The sequence below is a fragment of the Mesoplodon densirostris genome, chromosome 19 (assembly GCF_025265405.1).
Source record: "Mesoplodon densirostris isolate mMesDen1 chromosome 19, mMesDen1 primary haplotype, whole genome shotgun sequence".
In the NCBI taxonomy this organism is placed as follows: Eukaryota; Metazoa; Chordata; class Mammalia; order Artiodactyla; family Ziphiidae; genus Mesoplodon; species Mesoplodon densirostris.
Genome location: NC_082679.1, coordinates 11,231,376 through 11,249,630, shown reverse-complemented (window position 1 = coordinate 11,249,630; position 18,255 = coordinate 11,231,376). Strand labels below are relative to the sequence as shown.

The window sequence follows — 18,255 nt, the reverse complement described above, 5'->3', positions numbered from 1 at the left end:
GAAGTACCGGGCCTGTTTTTTCTTTTTTAACACTACCTTCCTAATAATGATGGAGAAAATGTTCACATATCGAGGTATGGGGCAGTCATTTTAGCTTATACATGGTTCGGCCTGAACTTTGTGTGAGCCAAAGCAGCCTGACTCATGGCCTGTCAAACACACACAGCACATCTGCTTTAACCATTGAGGTAAAGACTATCCATCTCAAAGATAAGGATAAATAACTCCCTTCCTGTGGCATCTTCCTGCATCTCTCCTCTACCTGAGTATCTTTCCCAGAACAACATAAGACCGTGTTCATTGCAGCTTCCTATACAATGGCAAATCTAGTACTCATCAGGGATTGTGCCAAAATGCTTACTTAATTCATCCAGGAACACAGCAGTGGTTTGATAAATCGGGTTTATTCGTTGCAGTGAGAGATTACACCCACCATGGGGAACCATGAGGTGCCATGAGGGTAAGAGGGTGTCAGAAAAAAATCTTTTACAGGATTTGGGCTTCATTTAAGTGTTTTGGGAGAGGGCCTAAGGATGCAGGGTTCACTCCGGATTGGATGCTGCCAGAAAGCAGGAGCAATTTTAAGATTTAGTATCTCAATAAATGTTATATTTTGGGAGAGCAGACTAGAACAAAGATAAAGCTCCAAGTGGTAAGGAAATAGCATCACTCTTTTAGCCAAGAGAAGGAGGTTTGGCATTGTGTGGGTGGCACAGTGACCTTGTTTTTGTCTGTCTAAAAATTACGAAGGGGGCTTCTTTTGTCTCACTTTACCGTGGTCTCAGAGGAACCTCATTTGAGGATGGTAGTCTGTGATTTATGTCCCAAAGGAGAATACTATTGGCCTGTGAGTGCCATGCCAGCTTCCAGAGGTCAGGAGTATTTTCTTTTTAGTTCTCATTACATTCAACGCACCATTATACAGCCATCTTTTGGAAGGAGTTAGATTTTCAGTGGCTGACATTAGAAAATGACTAGCTTATATTGAGTTTAGAAAAATAGATACAGACCACAAGATTTCATTTAAAAAAACAAAAGATGTATGTTGATAGGCATATGTGTTGACATGTTTACAGAAAGAAAAAAAATCTGGTTATCTTCAAGGGGGAGGAGTCTAGGTGCATCCCCCTCTCCCCCATTTTGCTTTATACTATTTTTAATTGGCTTCCAATAACATGTGTTTTTTTTAAATTTATTTTATTTATCTTTGGCTGCGTTGGGTCTTTGTTGCTGTGCGCAGGCTTTCTCTAGTTGCATCGAGTGGGGGCTACTCTTCATTTTGGTGCACAGGCTCCTCATTGCGGTGGCTTGTTTTGTTGTGGAGCACGGGCTCTAGGTGCACCGGCTTCAGTAGTTGTGGCGCACGGGCTTAGTTGCTCCGTAGCATGTGGCATCTTCCGGGACCAGGGCTCGGACCTGTGTCCCCTGCACTGGCAGGCGGATTCTTAACCACTGCGCCACCAGGGAAGTCCCAACATATGTGTTTTTAAATTGCTCACTATAATAAAGATATTTTAACCAGAAAATATAAAGGAAAAAACTCAGTATAAAACATCCTCCGTCATCAATAGAATCCTCCTCAGTGCTCTGGCATTTTGGCTTTGGGAGTCAGAATGACTCCAATGCCAAGCTCTTCAGCCTTCATTATGCTTGCTTTGAGATAGCAGACAGTTTCTTAACGTCTCTGAAATTTGGTGTTTTCACCTCCAAAGTAGGGATCATAACTTCAATGAAAAGTTTAAATGAGTGAAGAGCACTTTTCCATGAGGACAAGCTTCCACTTTGGCCCTCTCAAGTTGTTTTTCCTGCCAAACCAGTGGTACCACAGGGTCTGGTACCTTCTTCGATCCTCCTGGTCCCTCCCAAATCATTCTACCTCGCCTATTCTTTGACCTCTCAGTTTTAGCCTCATATTGTCAGATTATATTCAAATTAAACCACTTTCAATCACCTAGTGTTCCCTAAACAGTCATCCCCCCTTAACTTCTTTCTTTTTTATTAAAAAAAAATTCTGGCTGCGCCCTGCGGCATGCGGGATCTTAGTTCCCAACCAGGGATCAAACCCTTGTCAAGGCCCTGGAGTGGGAACGTCCAGTCCTAGCCACTGGACGGCCAAGGAAGTCCCCCACCCTGTTAATTTCTTGAAGATTGCATCTCCTCACTTGTTCCCTTTCCAACAATATTCCTGCCATAATTGGAGGCATTTCGACTTCAGAAAGTCGTGTCTATGGAACATTTTCGCTGGAGGACTCGGGGAAACGTAATGCAGACTCTCAGTGTAGGGAGCCGCCTTACCACCCCGGAAGTCGGGACTCAGCGGGATTCTTTTCTCTCTGGCATTTTGGGAACCGTAGTCAAGGAGCTTCCCGTAGTCTTCCTGGAAAGTGAGCCTCCGGACTGTTTTCCTCGGCATTCTGGGAGATGTAGTCCAGGCACTCTGTGTAGTCGCTTGCACTTCCGCTCAGGAAGGCGGATCTGACGAATTCTGGGAAGTGTAGTCCAGAAGCCCGGTGGACTCGTAGGCACTTCCGTTCCCGGAGTGGGCGGGCTGCCGGTGTGTTTTCTGTGGGCCCGTGCGTCTGTTCCGCGTCTAGCTGGCCCTTGCGAGCTTCTTGGGTCTCCGCTTGGGATGCGCAACCAACTGGCAATCGATTTAGGGGAAAAGAATCCTCGGCGGAGAACGCAGGTGCGGAGGGGCGAGGGCGGCCGTGTGCGTGCCCCTCGGCGGAGCCTCTGTGCGTTTGGGGCGTTCTTGAAACCCCAAGAGGGGACTGGCGCCGCTCGCGTATCCCCTGGATTGGGAGTTTACACGGCTCTCACCTACCCCAGTCCGCCTCCCTACACCTTCCACGCGCGCTTCCACTTCCTCGCGTGGGGAGTTAATCTCCCTGTGCCTCCCGTTGCTTTTCTTTAAAATATTAGGACCTTCCTAGTAGAATTGTTTTGGGAATTGAGAAAGGTGGTACAAATAGAAGTCTTAGTTCATGGCACGTAGTGAATGGTGATCTCTCCTTGGTGTTAATTTCTCGAGGAGCGGTCAGGTCCCCGGGTTAGGGTCAGAAATCCAGCTTCAATGACCTTTGCCCTTCTCTCTATCTCTGCGTGACGCTGGATAATCCCGGACCCCTTCTGACTTTTTTGGAGGGGAAGGTTCCGGATTGCTCGGGATTGCGTCTAGATTGCTCGGAGGGAGGGGAAGCTTTAACTTTTATGGGGACGGGGACTCAATCGTGGCACTTCATAGCATTCTTTCTTTCTCCAGCGTGATTTCTCAAAAAGGACCACACGGAGGTAGAGGGAGTGACTCCTGAGCTACTGATAGCAAAGCTCCACGTGAGTGGGACTTGACAGTTTTGTTTTACAATGATCTTCACATCAGTCAGAGAAAGTGTAGGATGTGTAATTGGACATGAGTATTGATAGTAATTAATCCTTAACTGTTAACTTAACTGATGAGGGCTTTACACAAATAAATACATTATGTCACACCATGGCTCCGTGAAGAAATATTGCTCTTTTCCGGTTCTGAAAAATGAGATTGAAACCCAGGGAGCTGAAAGTTATTTGCCCATAGTCACCCACCAAGTAAGAGGCTGAGCTGGGGTTGGAATTCAGGCAGTCTGAGTCCAGAGCTTGAGTTCATAATCTTTTGGATGTAATTCTCCTTAAGCTTTAGGAACTAGGTGGAATCAAGCAGTTTAGTCAGGACTTGACTGTGAGGGACCTTAAAATCAAATAAAATGGGCTTGGACTTTTCTATGAGTTTTTAAAAATATCGTCAACTATTTTGTTTCATTTGTTACAAATATTTCTTACTCTCATAGAACTGTATCATTGTGGAACATTCAGAAATTAAAGAAGTTTGAGAGAAAAAAATTGTTTAGTTACTTATTAGTCCAGGGTGTAAAGATAGCAGCAGTTAAGCTTCTAATGCATTTCTGTTTAGTGATTCTTTTTGTGTATTTGTTTATAAACATTTTACAGATTTTATTTTATCCTACCTTTCTCAGTGATTTTTCCATATGTGTTTTAACTATAGAGATTTCCAAACACTGACAAGAAAGAATAAACTAATGAACTTCCATGTAATTTAATGATCAGTCTTACTATTTTCATTATTATTGTTATTCCTGTGACTCTTTTGTGATTTTTAAGGAAGTTTTATTTTTATATAATTTTAAACCTATAGCAAAGTTGCAGAAGTAGTGTAAAGAACTGTCCTAGGGCCTCGCTGGTGGCACAGTGGTTGAGAGTCCGCCTGCCGATGCAGGGGATACGGGTTCGTGCCCCGATCTGGGAGGATCCCATATGCCGCGGAGCGGCTGGGCCCGTGAGCCATGGCCGCTGGGCCTGCGCATCCGGAGCCTGTGCTCCGCAACGGGAGAGGCCACGACAGTGAGAGGCCCGCATACCGCAAAAAGAAAAAAAAAAAAAAAAAAAAAAGAACTGTCCTATACTTGTTACCTAAATTCACCAATTGTTTACATTTTCCCTATCTACTTTGTTCCTCCATCAGGAATGTACCTATATTCAGTGACAGCTCATCTTAGCTTTCTGCATGAAGGAAGCCCACATACCATGAGTAATCAGGAGGTGTCTTGGTAAGAGGGATTTAGGAAAGGCTGACTATAGGATTTTAGCATCAGAAACTTGGTAATAATTAGACTATTATACTAGATATATTTTTTAAATTAATTAATTAATTTATTTATTTTTGGCTGCGTTGGGTCTTTGTTGCTGCACGTGGGCTTTCTTTAGTTGCGTCAAGTGGGAGCTACTCTTTGTTGCGGTGTGCAGGCTTCTCACTGTGGTGGCTTCTCTTGTTTCAGAGCATGGGCTCCAGGCACGCGGGTTCAGTAGTTGCGACATGCGGGTTCAGTAGTTGTAGCTCGCAGGCTCTAGAGTGCAGGCTCAGTAGTTGTGGCACACGGGCTAAGTTGCTCTGCGGCATGTGGGATCTTCCCAGACCAGGGCTCAAACCGTGTCCCCTGAATTGGCAGACGGATTCTTAAACCACTGCGCCACCAGGGAAGCCCCTATACTAGAGATTATACTAGAGAATAGTGTTTATATTATAATTAGATGTCTATTAAGTTATTTCTAATCATAGTTAATAGGTAACAGTAGATAATGCCAGATAGCATATTAGGTAACATACTGTTATATAATCCACGTCCTGTATTTTGTTCTGTTTTTCATTGGAAGTCTTCATAACTGGTTTTCCCCTCAGTTCAAAGTCCAATTTTATACCCAGCTCACAGATACAGAGAACAGATTGGTGGTTGCCAGAGACAGGGTGTGGTGGGGGTGGGTGAAATGGATGAAAGTGGTTAAAAGGTTCAAACTTGCAAGTACAGAGTAAATAAATCATGGATATATATAATGTACATCATTATGACTCTAGTTAATAATACTGTATTGCTCATTTGAAAGTTTCTAGAAGAGTAGATCCTAAAATTTCTCATCACACACAAAACATAAATTTGTAATTATGTATGGTGATGTATGTTGACTAGATTTATTGTGGTAATCATTTCACAACATATACAAAACTAGAATGATTATGTCGTACACCTGAAATTAATATTATAAGCCAATTATACCTCAATTTAAAAAGCAATAATAAAGCTCATGCACTTGATCATTAAAAAAAATTCCAATTTTATGCCTTGCCTTAAGGTGTATATTTGTTTATAAACATTTTACAAAATTTTTCTCATACTTTTCATAATGTTCTTCTTTGACATGGAATGATTCCACAGCCTTTGTCTTTTTTGTTCTTGATGCTTTTAGGGAGTATAGAGGCAAGTTATTTTGGAGGACCATTTGAGGTTCATCTGATATATTCCATGTTTAGCTGCAGATTACGCATTGTTGGCAGGGATTCCACAGAAGTGGTGAAGTGTCCTCGTCACTGCAACATAGCAGGAGCCAAAGGATATCAGTTTGTCCCTATATTGGTAAACTCAACTTTGTTTACTAGGCTAAGGTAACGTCTGTCAGATTTCTCCATTGTAAAGTTACTCTTGTTTTTCGGAATTAATAAAGTTTTCTTGTGGGGAGATACATTTATTAGTGGGCGTTCTACTATAAAGAGAAGCTTCTTCTCTCCCACTTATTTATTCATTTAAATATAAATATAAATATTAGTATGGGCTCAGGATCCATAAATTAGTATTCTAAATGACATGTAGATTAATAAACATTTATTTTTACCAGCTTGAGGTATATTGTACATATCATAGAATTCACCCACTTGAGATGTACAAATCAATGATTTTTAGTAACTTTGCTGAGTGGTGCAACCATTGCCATAATAATTTGGAACATTTTCATCTCCCCAGTTGGATTCCTTAGTTAACCCCCATTCTCTCACCAGATACCCAGGCTACCACTAACCTACTTTCTGTCTCCATAGATTTGCCTATTCTGGACATTTCATATAAATGGAATCATACAACATGTAGACTTTTGTGTCAGTCTTTTTTTGCTTTCCCACACATTTGCAAGGGTTCATCCACGTTGTAGCATAATCAGGACTTCATTCCTTTTCATTGGTGCATAATATTCCATTGTATGGATATGCCACAATTTGTCTGTTCTTTCACGCATAGGCCAACATTTTGGTTGTTTCCAGATTTAGGTTATTATGAATAATGCTGCTGTGAACATTCACATGCTCATTCACAAGAAGCATCTGCATGGGTGAGCGGCAACCCAGGTCACTCTTTCATGTCTTTTTTCTGCCTTCCCAGACACTCTGCCAGGTGCAGTTCTGACCTCCCAGGATCTGTGTAACTCAGGACTGTGCCCATCCCCAGACACAGGAGGAAACATGACCATGTTCAAGGTGAGTAGGGCCCGCCTTTCTCACTTTTAAAGTTCCATCTCATTACTCAGACTGTTGCATGTTTGTCTTGGGATGACTCAAGCAGAACAAGAGACGTGGGAGGGCCTGTTCTCCTCCCAGCTCTTAAGTTGTCCCTTTTGAGTTTTTTTTTTTTTTTTTGCGGTACGCGGGCCTCTCACTGTTGTGGCCTCTCCCGTTGCGGAGCATAGGTTCCGGACGCGCAGGCTCAGCGGCCATAGCTCACGGGCCCAGCTGCTCCACGGCATGTGGGATCTTCCTGGACCAGGGCACGAACCCGTGTCCCCTGCATCGACAGGTGGACTCTCAACCACTGCGCCACCAGGGAAGCCCCCTTTTGAGTTTTCATTGCATTTGTTTTTATTGTTTAATTTGTGTTATTATTATTTATTTTATAGAGTAGAAAAATGACTAGAAATGAACAACTCTCTCACTTCACTGCTTCCCTCCTGACAAACAAGCTGTTTTTATTTTCTCCTACTCTTTTTCTCATGTGCATTCATAAGTCTTTTGTATTTATGGTCTACATTTAATTTTAAATTGTAACTTCTTTCCTTTAATATTAGATAACATTCATTTTTTTTAATGGATACAACATATTTGTCATTGAATTGATGTACGTTTTTATTTTATTTTTTGGTACCCTTTTATTTATAACTGCTTCCCACTTGTAGCCATTTAGATGGTTTAGGAATTTGACTGTTCTAAGCAACCCTGCAGTGACAGTTTTCCTACATTAAACCTTCCCGCCTGCAAATCAGTTCTGAAAACAGTCTCATTTTTTTCTCCTTATTGTACCGTGAGCTCAGTATAGAAAGAGTACATTTGATATGTGTCATGTTGGCTGTTTTCTAGGTAGAATATCTAAATACAAGCATGGCGCAGCCCTAACTTGCTTTGCACAAACATATTTGGAGGTTTTCATACAGGAAGAGCTGGATTCTGACTTCCCCAGGCCTGAGTCATGGCTTGTGTATATTTTATTTATTGGTCCTTTTTTGTTCTTTTATGTATTAACCAGTTTGACTAAAGTAGTATGTAACCTTAGCTTAAAATGTCCAGTGATACTAGATTCGCCAGTAACTTGAGTTCTGTTTCTGCATTTACTCTTTAGAGCAGCTGCATGAGGAGATTTTTTCTCATTTTCTTCTTAACACTTGAAATATGAGACACCTGCTCACGTTGACACAGGAAACCAAGGGTCTGGAATGCTAAGTAGTCTGCTTAAGTGAAAGATAAACAGGAAGAAAGAAGGAGTTCATTTGAGACCTGTGTCTTGTAGTGTTGTTGTCTGGAGAGCCTTTTGAGTGATGATTTCCACAGTCAGTAGGTGGCGCTGCTCCTCCCTGACCCCTTTCTTGGGTTGCATCTCTTCCCCTTTTGCATCTCTCCTCTACCTGAGTACCGCCCCAGGTACTCTGAGATGCTCAGCGCTCCAGGCTCACAAAGACAGCAGTTAGCACAGTCGTTGTATAAAATCTTTAAATTTCTCTGTGGCAAAAGATACCTTACATGGTATTACAAGAAAAAATAGCAACCTGGGGCAAAAGTATTTACCAAACGGATTCCAAAAAAAGACAAAATCCAGAATAAAGAATCTTATACATAGGACAAAGGAAAAAATCTAGCGGAATATGAATGAGGACATGGACAGGTATGTTAAAGAGGACAGATACAGATGGTTAATAACGTCTGGAAAGGTATTAGTATTAATTTATAATCAGATAAGTGGGAATACTAAAGCAAATTGTTCTTCCAAATCAGATTACAAAAACCATGGGAAAATTTATAACCTGCTCTTGGCCAATATATGGAGATTCAGGGTACTTGTACTCTCTTCAAAGATTAGGGAAGTAGGAAAAAAATTGGGAAGAAAATCTGCCATTATATAATTTTATAATTTATATTTTTAATATATAATTAAAATATAATTTTAAATATGCCTATTTTGACATTTTAATTATCATTTGCAATTACTTATTTATTTGTTTATTTATTTTTGGCCACGTTGGGTCTTCATTGCTGCGTGCGAGCTTTCTCTAGTTGTGGTGAGTGGGGGCTACTCTTTGTTGTCGTGCGCAGGCTTCTCATTGCAGTGGCTTCTCTTGCTGCAGAGCACGGGCTCTAGGCACGTGGGCTTCAGTAGTTGTGGCACACAGGCTCAGTAGTTGTGGCTGATGGGCTCTAGAGAGCAGGCTCAGTAGTTGTGGCGCACGGGCTTAGTTGCTTCGTGGCATGTGGGATCTTCCCGGACCAGGGATCGAACCTGTGTCCCCTGCATTGGCAGGTAGATTCTTAACCACTGCACCACCAGGGAAGTCCTGCAATTATTTTTTAATAATGAGGGAAATAATAACATCTACAAAATGGTGTTCTTTGCAGGATGGATTATAAAGAGAAAAATATGTAAAATTAAATATGCTTTATTTAGAACAGGTAAATGTAGATCATCAGTTCTCTGGCATAATACGCAGCCACGAAATGGGATGAAATAGGTGTTGATAATGATAATATGAAGGAATCATAAGAGTACTAGCAAATGTTTATCAGGCACTTACTCTGTGCCACACACTCTTCCAAATGCCATAGATATTCCCTTGTTTAATCCTTGAAAGAACTCTGTCATGTAAGGACCATTATACAGAGAGGAAACTCAGGCACATAGGCAAGCTTGTCCAAAGTCACGCAGCTAGTAAGGGTAAGGGCCACGCAGACCTTTGGGAATCATGCCAAGGCATGCTGGATCCAGAGCGTGACACTGAATGCTGCAATTAAGAGACGTAGTGTGTGCAAGATGGGAACCCATGTCTCTAGGAAGATCCTGGAGCCGAGACTCTTCAGACTGTGGAACTCAGAGAATAGAAATGTTGCTACCAGAGCCCTTTACCAAGCAAGAAGTCCTTCAATAGGAAAATCTGGCTTCTAGCAGCATGAGTAGCTTATATGCACTCTAATTCAAGTCTAGCCAGTCAGCTTCCAAGTTTGAAATTCCCCTGACCCCTTAAATTTTGCCCCAGACCCTGGATCGAGGAAACAGACTTGAGAGCCTTGCCTCCTGTCTCCTTGTTGGTTGATCTCGCCATAAAGCTTTTTCTCAAAAAAACCCCACAAAATTGTACCTTGAGGTTACATAGGGTGAACTACATCGATGTCCCACACAGGTTACTAAAAGCTTGTTAGCTTGGCAGACAATAAAGAAAAGTGGTAGTGTTTCTATCACAACAGGGTTCTTCTGTGTGAGAGGAAGAAGGTCATTGCTGTCAAATATGTTTGGACTAAATTGCGAAATTCTTTTGGGGACAATTGGCAATATTCAACAAAAAGTAAAATGCATGTAGTCCAGGATATATATTTAGGGTTTTGGGAGGCTTACTTGTAAGTAGACCCAGTGAGGGCACAAAATACAAGGACAGTTGTCACTGCCACACTTTCCGTGAGGCTGAGGAAAATCAGTGTGTGACATTGGCAGGATGAAAGGAGAAGGTCTGGGAAGTATACAGATTTGACTGAAGTCCCTCAGAATCTGGGCTCACTTCACTCTCATCCTCTCCACCTTCTCAGCACTGTCTCTTTTCCTTCTTTCTTTTTTGTTTTTTAAATATTTATTTATTTATTTGGTTGCATTGGGTCTTAGTTGTGGCAGGCGGGCTCCTTAGTTGTGGCATGCGAACTCTTAGTTATGGCATGCATGTGGGATCTAGTTCCCAGACCAGGGATCGAACCTGGGCCCCCTGCATTGGGATCGCAGAGTCTTAACCACTGTGCTACCAGGGAAGCCCCAGCTGTCCCTTTTCAAGTGGCCATTGGTTGTAAGATTGAGGCTACATGTGTTTGGTGTTGCAGGAGGCGGTGACTTTCAAGGATGTGGCTGTGACCTTCACGGAGGAAGAGCTGGGGCTGCTGGACTCCACCCAGAGGAAGCTGTACCAGGAAGTGATGCTGGAGAACTTCCGGAACCTGGTCTCAGTAGGTGAGGACAGGCACCCTCTCTAACCTAATGTCAGCTCCCTGGTTTGGCTTTGTGTCCTCAGGTGTTGAAGGCTTTGGGGGTCTTGAAACGGTCACCTGCATTTGGGGACCTCACTTTTGTACCAACAGTTTTTTAACAAAATCAAATAAGGCAGAAAAATACCAGGATTTGTTGGGAAGAATGGAATACATTGCAGCAAAAACTCTTGCCAATTGCATGAGTGATGTAAGAACTGATGGGAGGAGATTTAATGAAGATAGACGTTGGCAATAGATCGGTTTCTGTAATACTTATTACGCATATGTGTCTGGGTCTTGAAATACTGGTATTTCTTCAAATAGGTCATGTTTTTTTGTTTTTTGTTTTTTGTTTAAAGACACTGGTTTTGATTCATTGATCAACATTTAATTCAGGAATCTAAATTTCCAGTAAATTGTACCTTTAGTGTGTTCCTTTTAAGTATGTGACTCTGCATGTTCACAGGGTGTCACTCCTTCAAACATGATATATTCCACTTAGAAAAGGAAAAAAGGCTTTGGGTGATGAAGACAGCAACCCAAAGAGAAGGGACATCAGCTAAGAACCAGGCAGATAAGAGTCCTTGGAGATGCTCTTCTATGTGTTTTTACTTTTCTCCAATCCTTTGCTGTCATCTGGTCCAAACTGCCAGACCCCTTCTTTCACACGCCTTTGTACTGGTTGCCCTGCTCCTACCCTTCCCCTCCTATAGTCTGTTCTCCCCGTCACAGCCAAAAGTGATGCTTAGGAAAGATTGCCATTCCTCTATTCCAGACCTTTTATGGCTTATTTTTCTTAAAGTTAAAACCTCTTCAAGTGGCTTCTGGAGTCCTCCAGGGTCCGCTCATGGGCCCCTGCTGCCTCTCCAATTCCTCTCCTCTGCTCTCCTCTCTCGCTCCATCCCTCCTACCCCTGGCAGCTTCCCCAGTGTTCTCAGACCTGCTGGGGACGCTGTATCACCCGTGGCTGCCCTAATAAATCACCACAAACTTCATGGCTTAACACAACACATGTTGATCATCTTACACTTCTAGAGGTCAGAGCTGTAACGTGGTTCTCATGGGGCTGAAATCAAAGTGTTGGCACCATTGCGTTTCTCCCTGGGGTCTCTAGGGGAGAACCTGCCTTTCCAGCTGCTAGTAGTCACCCAAATCTCTTAGCCTGTGGCCGCCTTCCTCCATCTTCACAGCCAGCAACATCACTTCTCTCTGCCCCTTGCTGTGTATTCGCACGCCCCTCTCCCGCTCTTCTTCTGCATCCCACTTCCTCTTTGAAGGGCCCTTTTGACTGCATTGAGACCCCACGCCCACCCCATAGTAGAGGATCATCCCTCCTTCCCCCTAACCCTTGGCAGCCACTGACCTTTTTACTGTCTCCATACTTTTGCCTTTTCCAGAACATCAAATAGTTGGAACCATACAGTATGTAGGCTTTTCAGATTGGCTTCTTTCTTTCTTCTTATTTAATAATATGCATTTACATTTCCTCCATATCTTTTCCTGGCTTGATAGCACATTTCATTTTAGCACTGAATAATATTCCACAGTGTGGAGGTACCACAATTTATTTATCCATTCACCTACCGAAGGACATCTTGGTTGCTTCCAAATTTTGTTTATGGAAAAGTTATTGCTCTTCCTTAAAGTTCTTGTTGATTCAGATTTTATTATCTATATAACTTTTTTGTCTACATCATTTATTAACTATATAGTTTACTATCCAAGATTCTAGGCCGCCTTTGAAATTCAGTAGAAATGGCCATAGGTGAACAATTTGAATCTAGTTATCAATTTTTTAAGTTAAGTTTTTTTTTTTTTTTTTTTTTTTTTGCGGTACGCGGGCCTCTCACTGTTGTGGCCTCTCCCGTTGCGGAGCACAGGCTCCGGATGCGCAGGCTCAGCAGCCATGGCTCACGGGCCCAGCCGCTCTGCGGCATGTGGGATCTTCCCAGACCGGGGCACGAACCCGTGTTCCCTGCATCGGCAGGCGGACTCTCAACCACTGCGCCACCAGGGAAGCCCTAAGTTAAGTTTTTGATGTCTAACTTGCGCCTCACATAGGAAATTTGCACCAGTGGGTTTTGTTATGCTTAGTGGATAGGAGCCAGCTGGACCACCTCTTGGTTTCCTTTGGCACGCAAACCAGAGCCCATGACACACAATGGAAGAGGCGAACTGAACATTCTCTGGATTCATTCAAGTCTCACACTCTCTCCTAAATGTGAAATCTTGACAGCACTGAGCAGAGCCTTCAGTTGTCTACATCTCTGAACTTTATGTCTTTGCAGAAGGAAAGATCCAAAGTGAGATGGAGACTGTTTCAGAAGCAGGACCACATGAAGAGCTTTCCTCCTGGCAGATCTGGCAACACATTGCAAGTGACTTCACCAGGTGTCAAGACTCCATGATAAAAAGTTCTGAATTCCACCAACAAGGTGACTCATCCAGCCAGGTTGGGGCAGGATTCTCTGAAACTCACACAGGCCAGAAACCTTATCAGTGTAATGAATGTACAAGATCTTTCAGTGATGTCTCCAACTTTGATCTTCGTCAACAAATACACCCAGGAGAGAAGTCTCATACATGTGGTGAGTGTGGAAAAAGCTTCTGTTACAGCTCAGCACTTCGCATTCATCAGAGAGTTCACTCGGGAGAGAAACGCTATAGGTGTGATGAGTGTGGCAAGGAGTTCAGTCAGAGCTCACAGCTGCAAGCTCATCAGAAAGTCCACACCATAGAGAAGCCATTCAGATGTGAGCAGTGCGGGAAAGGCTTCAGTCGTAGGTCAACACTTACTGTTCATTGTAAATTACATATGGGAGAGAAACCTTATAATTGTGACCAATGTGGAAGGGCCTTTATTCATGCTTCACATCTTCAGGAACATCAGAGAATCCACACTGGGGAGAAACCATTCAAATGTGATATATGCGGTAAGAACTTCCGCCGTAGATCCGCCCTTAACAGTCATTGTATGGTCCACACTGGAGAGAAGCCATACAAATGTGAGGAGTGTGGGAAGTGTTTCACTTGTAGCTCAAATCTTCATATCCATCAGAGGGTCCACACAGGAGAGAAACCTTATAAATGTGAGGAGTGCGGTAAGTGCTTCATTCAGCCTTCACAATTTCAGGCCCATCGGAGAATCCACACGGGAGAGAAGCCATATGTCTGTAAAGTGTGTGGTAAGGGCTTCATTTACAGTTCAAGTTTTCAGGCCCATCAGGGAGTCCACACAGGAGAGAAACCATACAGATGCAGTGAGTGTGGGAAGAGCTTCAGGATGAAAATCCATTATCAAGTTCATCTGGTCATCCACACAGGAGAGAAACCCTATAAATGTGAGGTATGTGGGAAGGGCTTCCGTCAGAGTTCATATCTTAAAATCCATCAGAAGGCCCACAGCGTAGAGAAACCTTACAAGTGTGAGGAGTGTGGGCAGGGCTTCAATCAGAGTTCACGACTTCAGATCCACCAGCTGATCCATACCGGTGAGAAACCATACAAATGTGAAGAGTGTGGGAAGGGATTCAGTCGTAGAGCAGATCTTAAAATTCACTGCAGAATCCACACCGGAGAGAAACCGTATAACTGTGAGGAGTGTGGGAAGGTTTTTAGTCAGGCGTCTCATCTTCTGACCCATCAGAGAGTCCACAGCGGAGAAAAACCATTCAAATGTGAAGAATGTGGGAAGAGCTTCGGTCGGAGTTCACACCTTCAAGCCCATCAAAAAGTCCACACTGGAGAAAAGCCATACAAATGTGAGGAGTGTGGGAAGGGCTTCAAGTGGAGCCTGAACCTCGACATGCATCAGAGGGTCCACACAGGAGAGAAACCATATAAGTGTGGGGAGTGTGGGAAGCACTTCAGTCAGGCCTCAAGTCTTCAGCTTCATCAGAGTGTCCACACTGGAGAGAAGCCGTACAGATGTGATGTGTGTGGTAAAGTCTTTAGTCGGTCTTCACAACTTCAGTATCACAGGCGAGTTCACACGGGAGAAACCTTACCAGTGTGAGACGTGTGGTAAAAGCTTCAGTTGGCGCTCCAATCTTGTAAGTCATCACAAAATGCATCCTGGGGATACATTTTATGAAAGCAGCGAGAGTGGTAAGAATATCAAGGAACTGTCAGAGGAAAGAAGTTCTACAAAATGATGTTTTCAAAAGACTCACGTGCAACGTGAATTCTTGCAAACGTCAGGTCTCATAGGAGAGAAAATATTTTAGGTTACTTGGTGTTGACGCAGTAGCTAAACACATCCTAGTGTTCACCAGACCACACAGCAGAGACCCCTTCTGAGTGGTGCAGTAAGGGCTGCATTCAGAACTTTGACATTTATCAGATGTCACTTAGGAGATAGCACTTCGAAAGGAAAAGAGTTTGGTCTAGCCTTTAACAAAAGTGTAAGTATGAGCTAGTCAAAATTGACGTCCATGAGAATGTGCGCTCTGTGAGGGCAGGGACTTGGCTGCTGAATCTACACGACCTTATCATTGACTAGTGCTTTTAGGTGTGCTCAGTACTTGTGTTTTAAATAAACCAAAAGGGGAAAATGTATAATATATGAAAGTTGTATCCAGAGGAGGAAACCTCCAAAATAAAATTAATTCAGGACATGAACATTTGTTGAAATACTGAAAACCACTGCAGAAAACCAATGTGCAACATACATTTTTAAAATTTATTTTTGGTTGCGTTGGGTCTTCATTGCTGCACACAGGCTTTCTCTAGTTGCAGTGAGCAGGGGCTACTCTTCATTGCGGTGCGTGGGCTTCTCATTGTGGTGGCTTCTCTTGTTGTGGAGCACGGGCTCTAGGTGTGCAGGCTTCAGTAGTTGTGGCACGCGGCTGAGTTGCTCCGTGTCATGTGGGATCTTCCCGGACCAGGGCTCAAACCCGTTTCCCCTGCATTGGCAGGCAGATTCTTAACCATTGCGCCACCAGGGAAGCCCCCCAATCTTCAATATTAATATACTATTAGCCTATCACAACTGGCTCCTTGCCTCCCACAGCCTCTGTTCTCAAGTTGGGTGGTTATTTGAGGCCCCGTCTAGTTTGCAAGGACTGTGTTCAGTAGAAATTGAACTATCTTGTGATTTTTTTTCTGATGGTACAGAGTGAAAAAACATGATTAACTTTGCAACAACAGTAACTGCATAGTATACAATTGAATTTTTTGTCTGTCAATGTTAAGGCGGGGTTTACTGTAACACTTTGAAAGTGTCACAAAAATTGTTTTTCCCTAGAAAACAATGTTTTAGTTGTCCTTGAACTTACTGATTTCTAATTCTCTGAATTTTCATCCAGACTTTGAAATGTTTGCCTTCTAATTATTGTAGCATTTCTTCTAAACTTCTCAGGTAGGGGCAATGCCATATTCTTCCCCCACATCCATGAGGCAAATACCCAGAAAACTTGTAGGAATTTGATAAAATTATCCAGTGTATTATTGAGACAAGACTGACATTTATGTGCTTTTCCCTATTGGTTGCAGTAAAGCATGGTTTCAGGAAAGGAGTATATATATCAGAATATATTAGATCTCTTTGATCTAGAAATCATATAATTGGAAGTTATTGATTATGAGATTAAAATACCAAAAAGATGAGCACCACATCAATGATGTCACTCAGTTTTTTAATGGAAATTAGTGTACAGCTGTAAGAATTTGATATATTCCTATATTAATCTGAAGACATTAAAATGATGACAGGGACTCTCCTGGTGGTGCAGTGGCTAAGAATTGGCCTCCCAATGCAGGGGACATGGGTTTGAGCCCTGGTCCAGGGAGATCCCACATGTCGCGGAGTAACTAAGCCTGTGCACCACAACTACTGAGGCTGTGTGCCACAACTACTGAAGCCTACGTGCTTAGAGCCTGTGCTCCGCAACAAGAGAAGCCACTGCAATGAGAAGCCCACGCACCGCAACGAAGAGTAGCCCACGCTCACTGCTACTAGAGAAAGCCCGCACGCAGCAACGAAGACCCAACACAGCCAAAAATAAATAAAATAAATAAATTTATTTAAAAAAAGAAAATTATGACAGATACCATAATGGCAGGAGATACACAATGTGGGATTTGAGAGATCACAGATTGTAGCCTTCATAGTATAATCAACCATAAATCTTTGTTAGTGTTTGTGTATGTGTGCGTGTGCACACATGTATGTGTACATGCATAAGATGATGTGTAAAGGGGTACTCTTCCGGAGTGGTTTTCCTAGGCAAGGAGCATTTTGTGGTATTTTTCCATTTTGTAACTTCATGTTATATTTTTTTCATTGAATAGTGAATATTGCCAAAGCAGGAAATTATTACAATAGAATTTGAAAAAGTACTAAATAATTATCCCTTGCAGTTAAGACCTCATAATATGATTGTTCTATATTGTCATAAGGCATATAAGATCAAAATTACGGTATGAACTCTGGAAGCCAATTTCAAAAACAAAACAATTCTCAGATTATTTTGCATACACAGAAAAATTGATGAGTTTCAACAATTGAAGCTTTATTATTTATGCTGTGCTTTAACTACAGATCCATAATAGGGAGAGGGAAAATCCTGGAGCTAGAAACAAAAGTGGATATACCTACATTGTGGAGGTTTAAAAAAAATAAAAGTTTCTCTTGTTGAAAAGATGTGCATGAGGAGAGAACTGAGCATAATAGCAGAGGACCCTCTGGATGCGGAACCAGTAAGGACAAAGCAGGTTTGGATGGCATTCCATACTCAGACCAATGGTGGTCTTTTTTTTTTTTGCGGTATGCGGGCCTCTCACTGTTGTGGCCTCCCCCGTTGCGGAGCACAGGCTCCGGACGCGCAGGCTCCGGACGCGCAGGCTCAGCGGCCATGGCTCACGGGCCCAGCCGCTCCGCGGCATATGGGATCCTCCCAGACCGGGGCACGAACCCGTATCCCCTGCATCGGCAGGCGGACTCTCAACCACTTGCGCCACCAGGGAGGCCCTGGTCTTTTTAATATAGTTGGTTAAAGGGCTTTATTTAGCAAGTTACAGTTGACCCTTGAACAATATGGGTTTGAACTGGGCAGGTCCACATATATGCAGGGTTTTTTTTAATAGTAATTACTACAGTACTACATGATCTGTGGTTGGTTGAACCCATGGTTGCAGAATTGCAGATACAGAGGAACCACGGATATGGAAGTCTGACCATAAGTTATTTATACAGATCTGTCTATCCATCCATCCATCCGTCCACCCATCGGTAGAGAGAGAGAGGGAGTGAGTGCACCTGCTAGGTATTTACAGAAGTAGATATGGAAGTGTGAGGATATACAAACACACACATGTGTATGTGATGTATATAAGCATGTATATCCACGTTTCTATTTCAGGGCTGGAGCAAGGAAAGTGTAGAATGATCCTGGAGAAAA

General features: G+C 42.8%; 1 protein-coding gene across 1 annotated transcript; it reads left to right on the top strand.

Moving 5' to 3' along the window:
- The first annotated feature begins 2,542 nt into the window (after window positions 1-2,542).
- Window positions 2,543-16,790, top strand: LOC132480083 (zinc finger protein 234-like). The gene is given in 5 exon segments (XM_060083982.1): window positions 2,543-2,686; window positions 6,756-6,850; window positions 10,712-10,838; window positions 13,144-14,851; window positions 14,853-16,790. Coding segments are annotated over 4 exon segments (2,007 nt in total). The 5' UTR covers window positions 2,543-2,686; window positions 6,756-6,835; the 3' UTR covers window positions 15,010-16,790.
- Window positions 16,791-18,255: the final 1,465 nt, after the last annotated feature.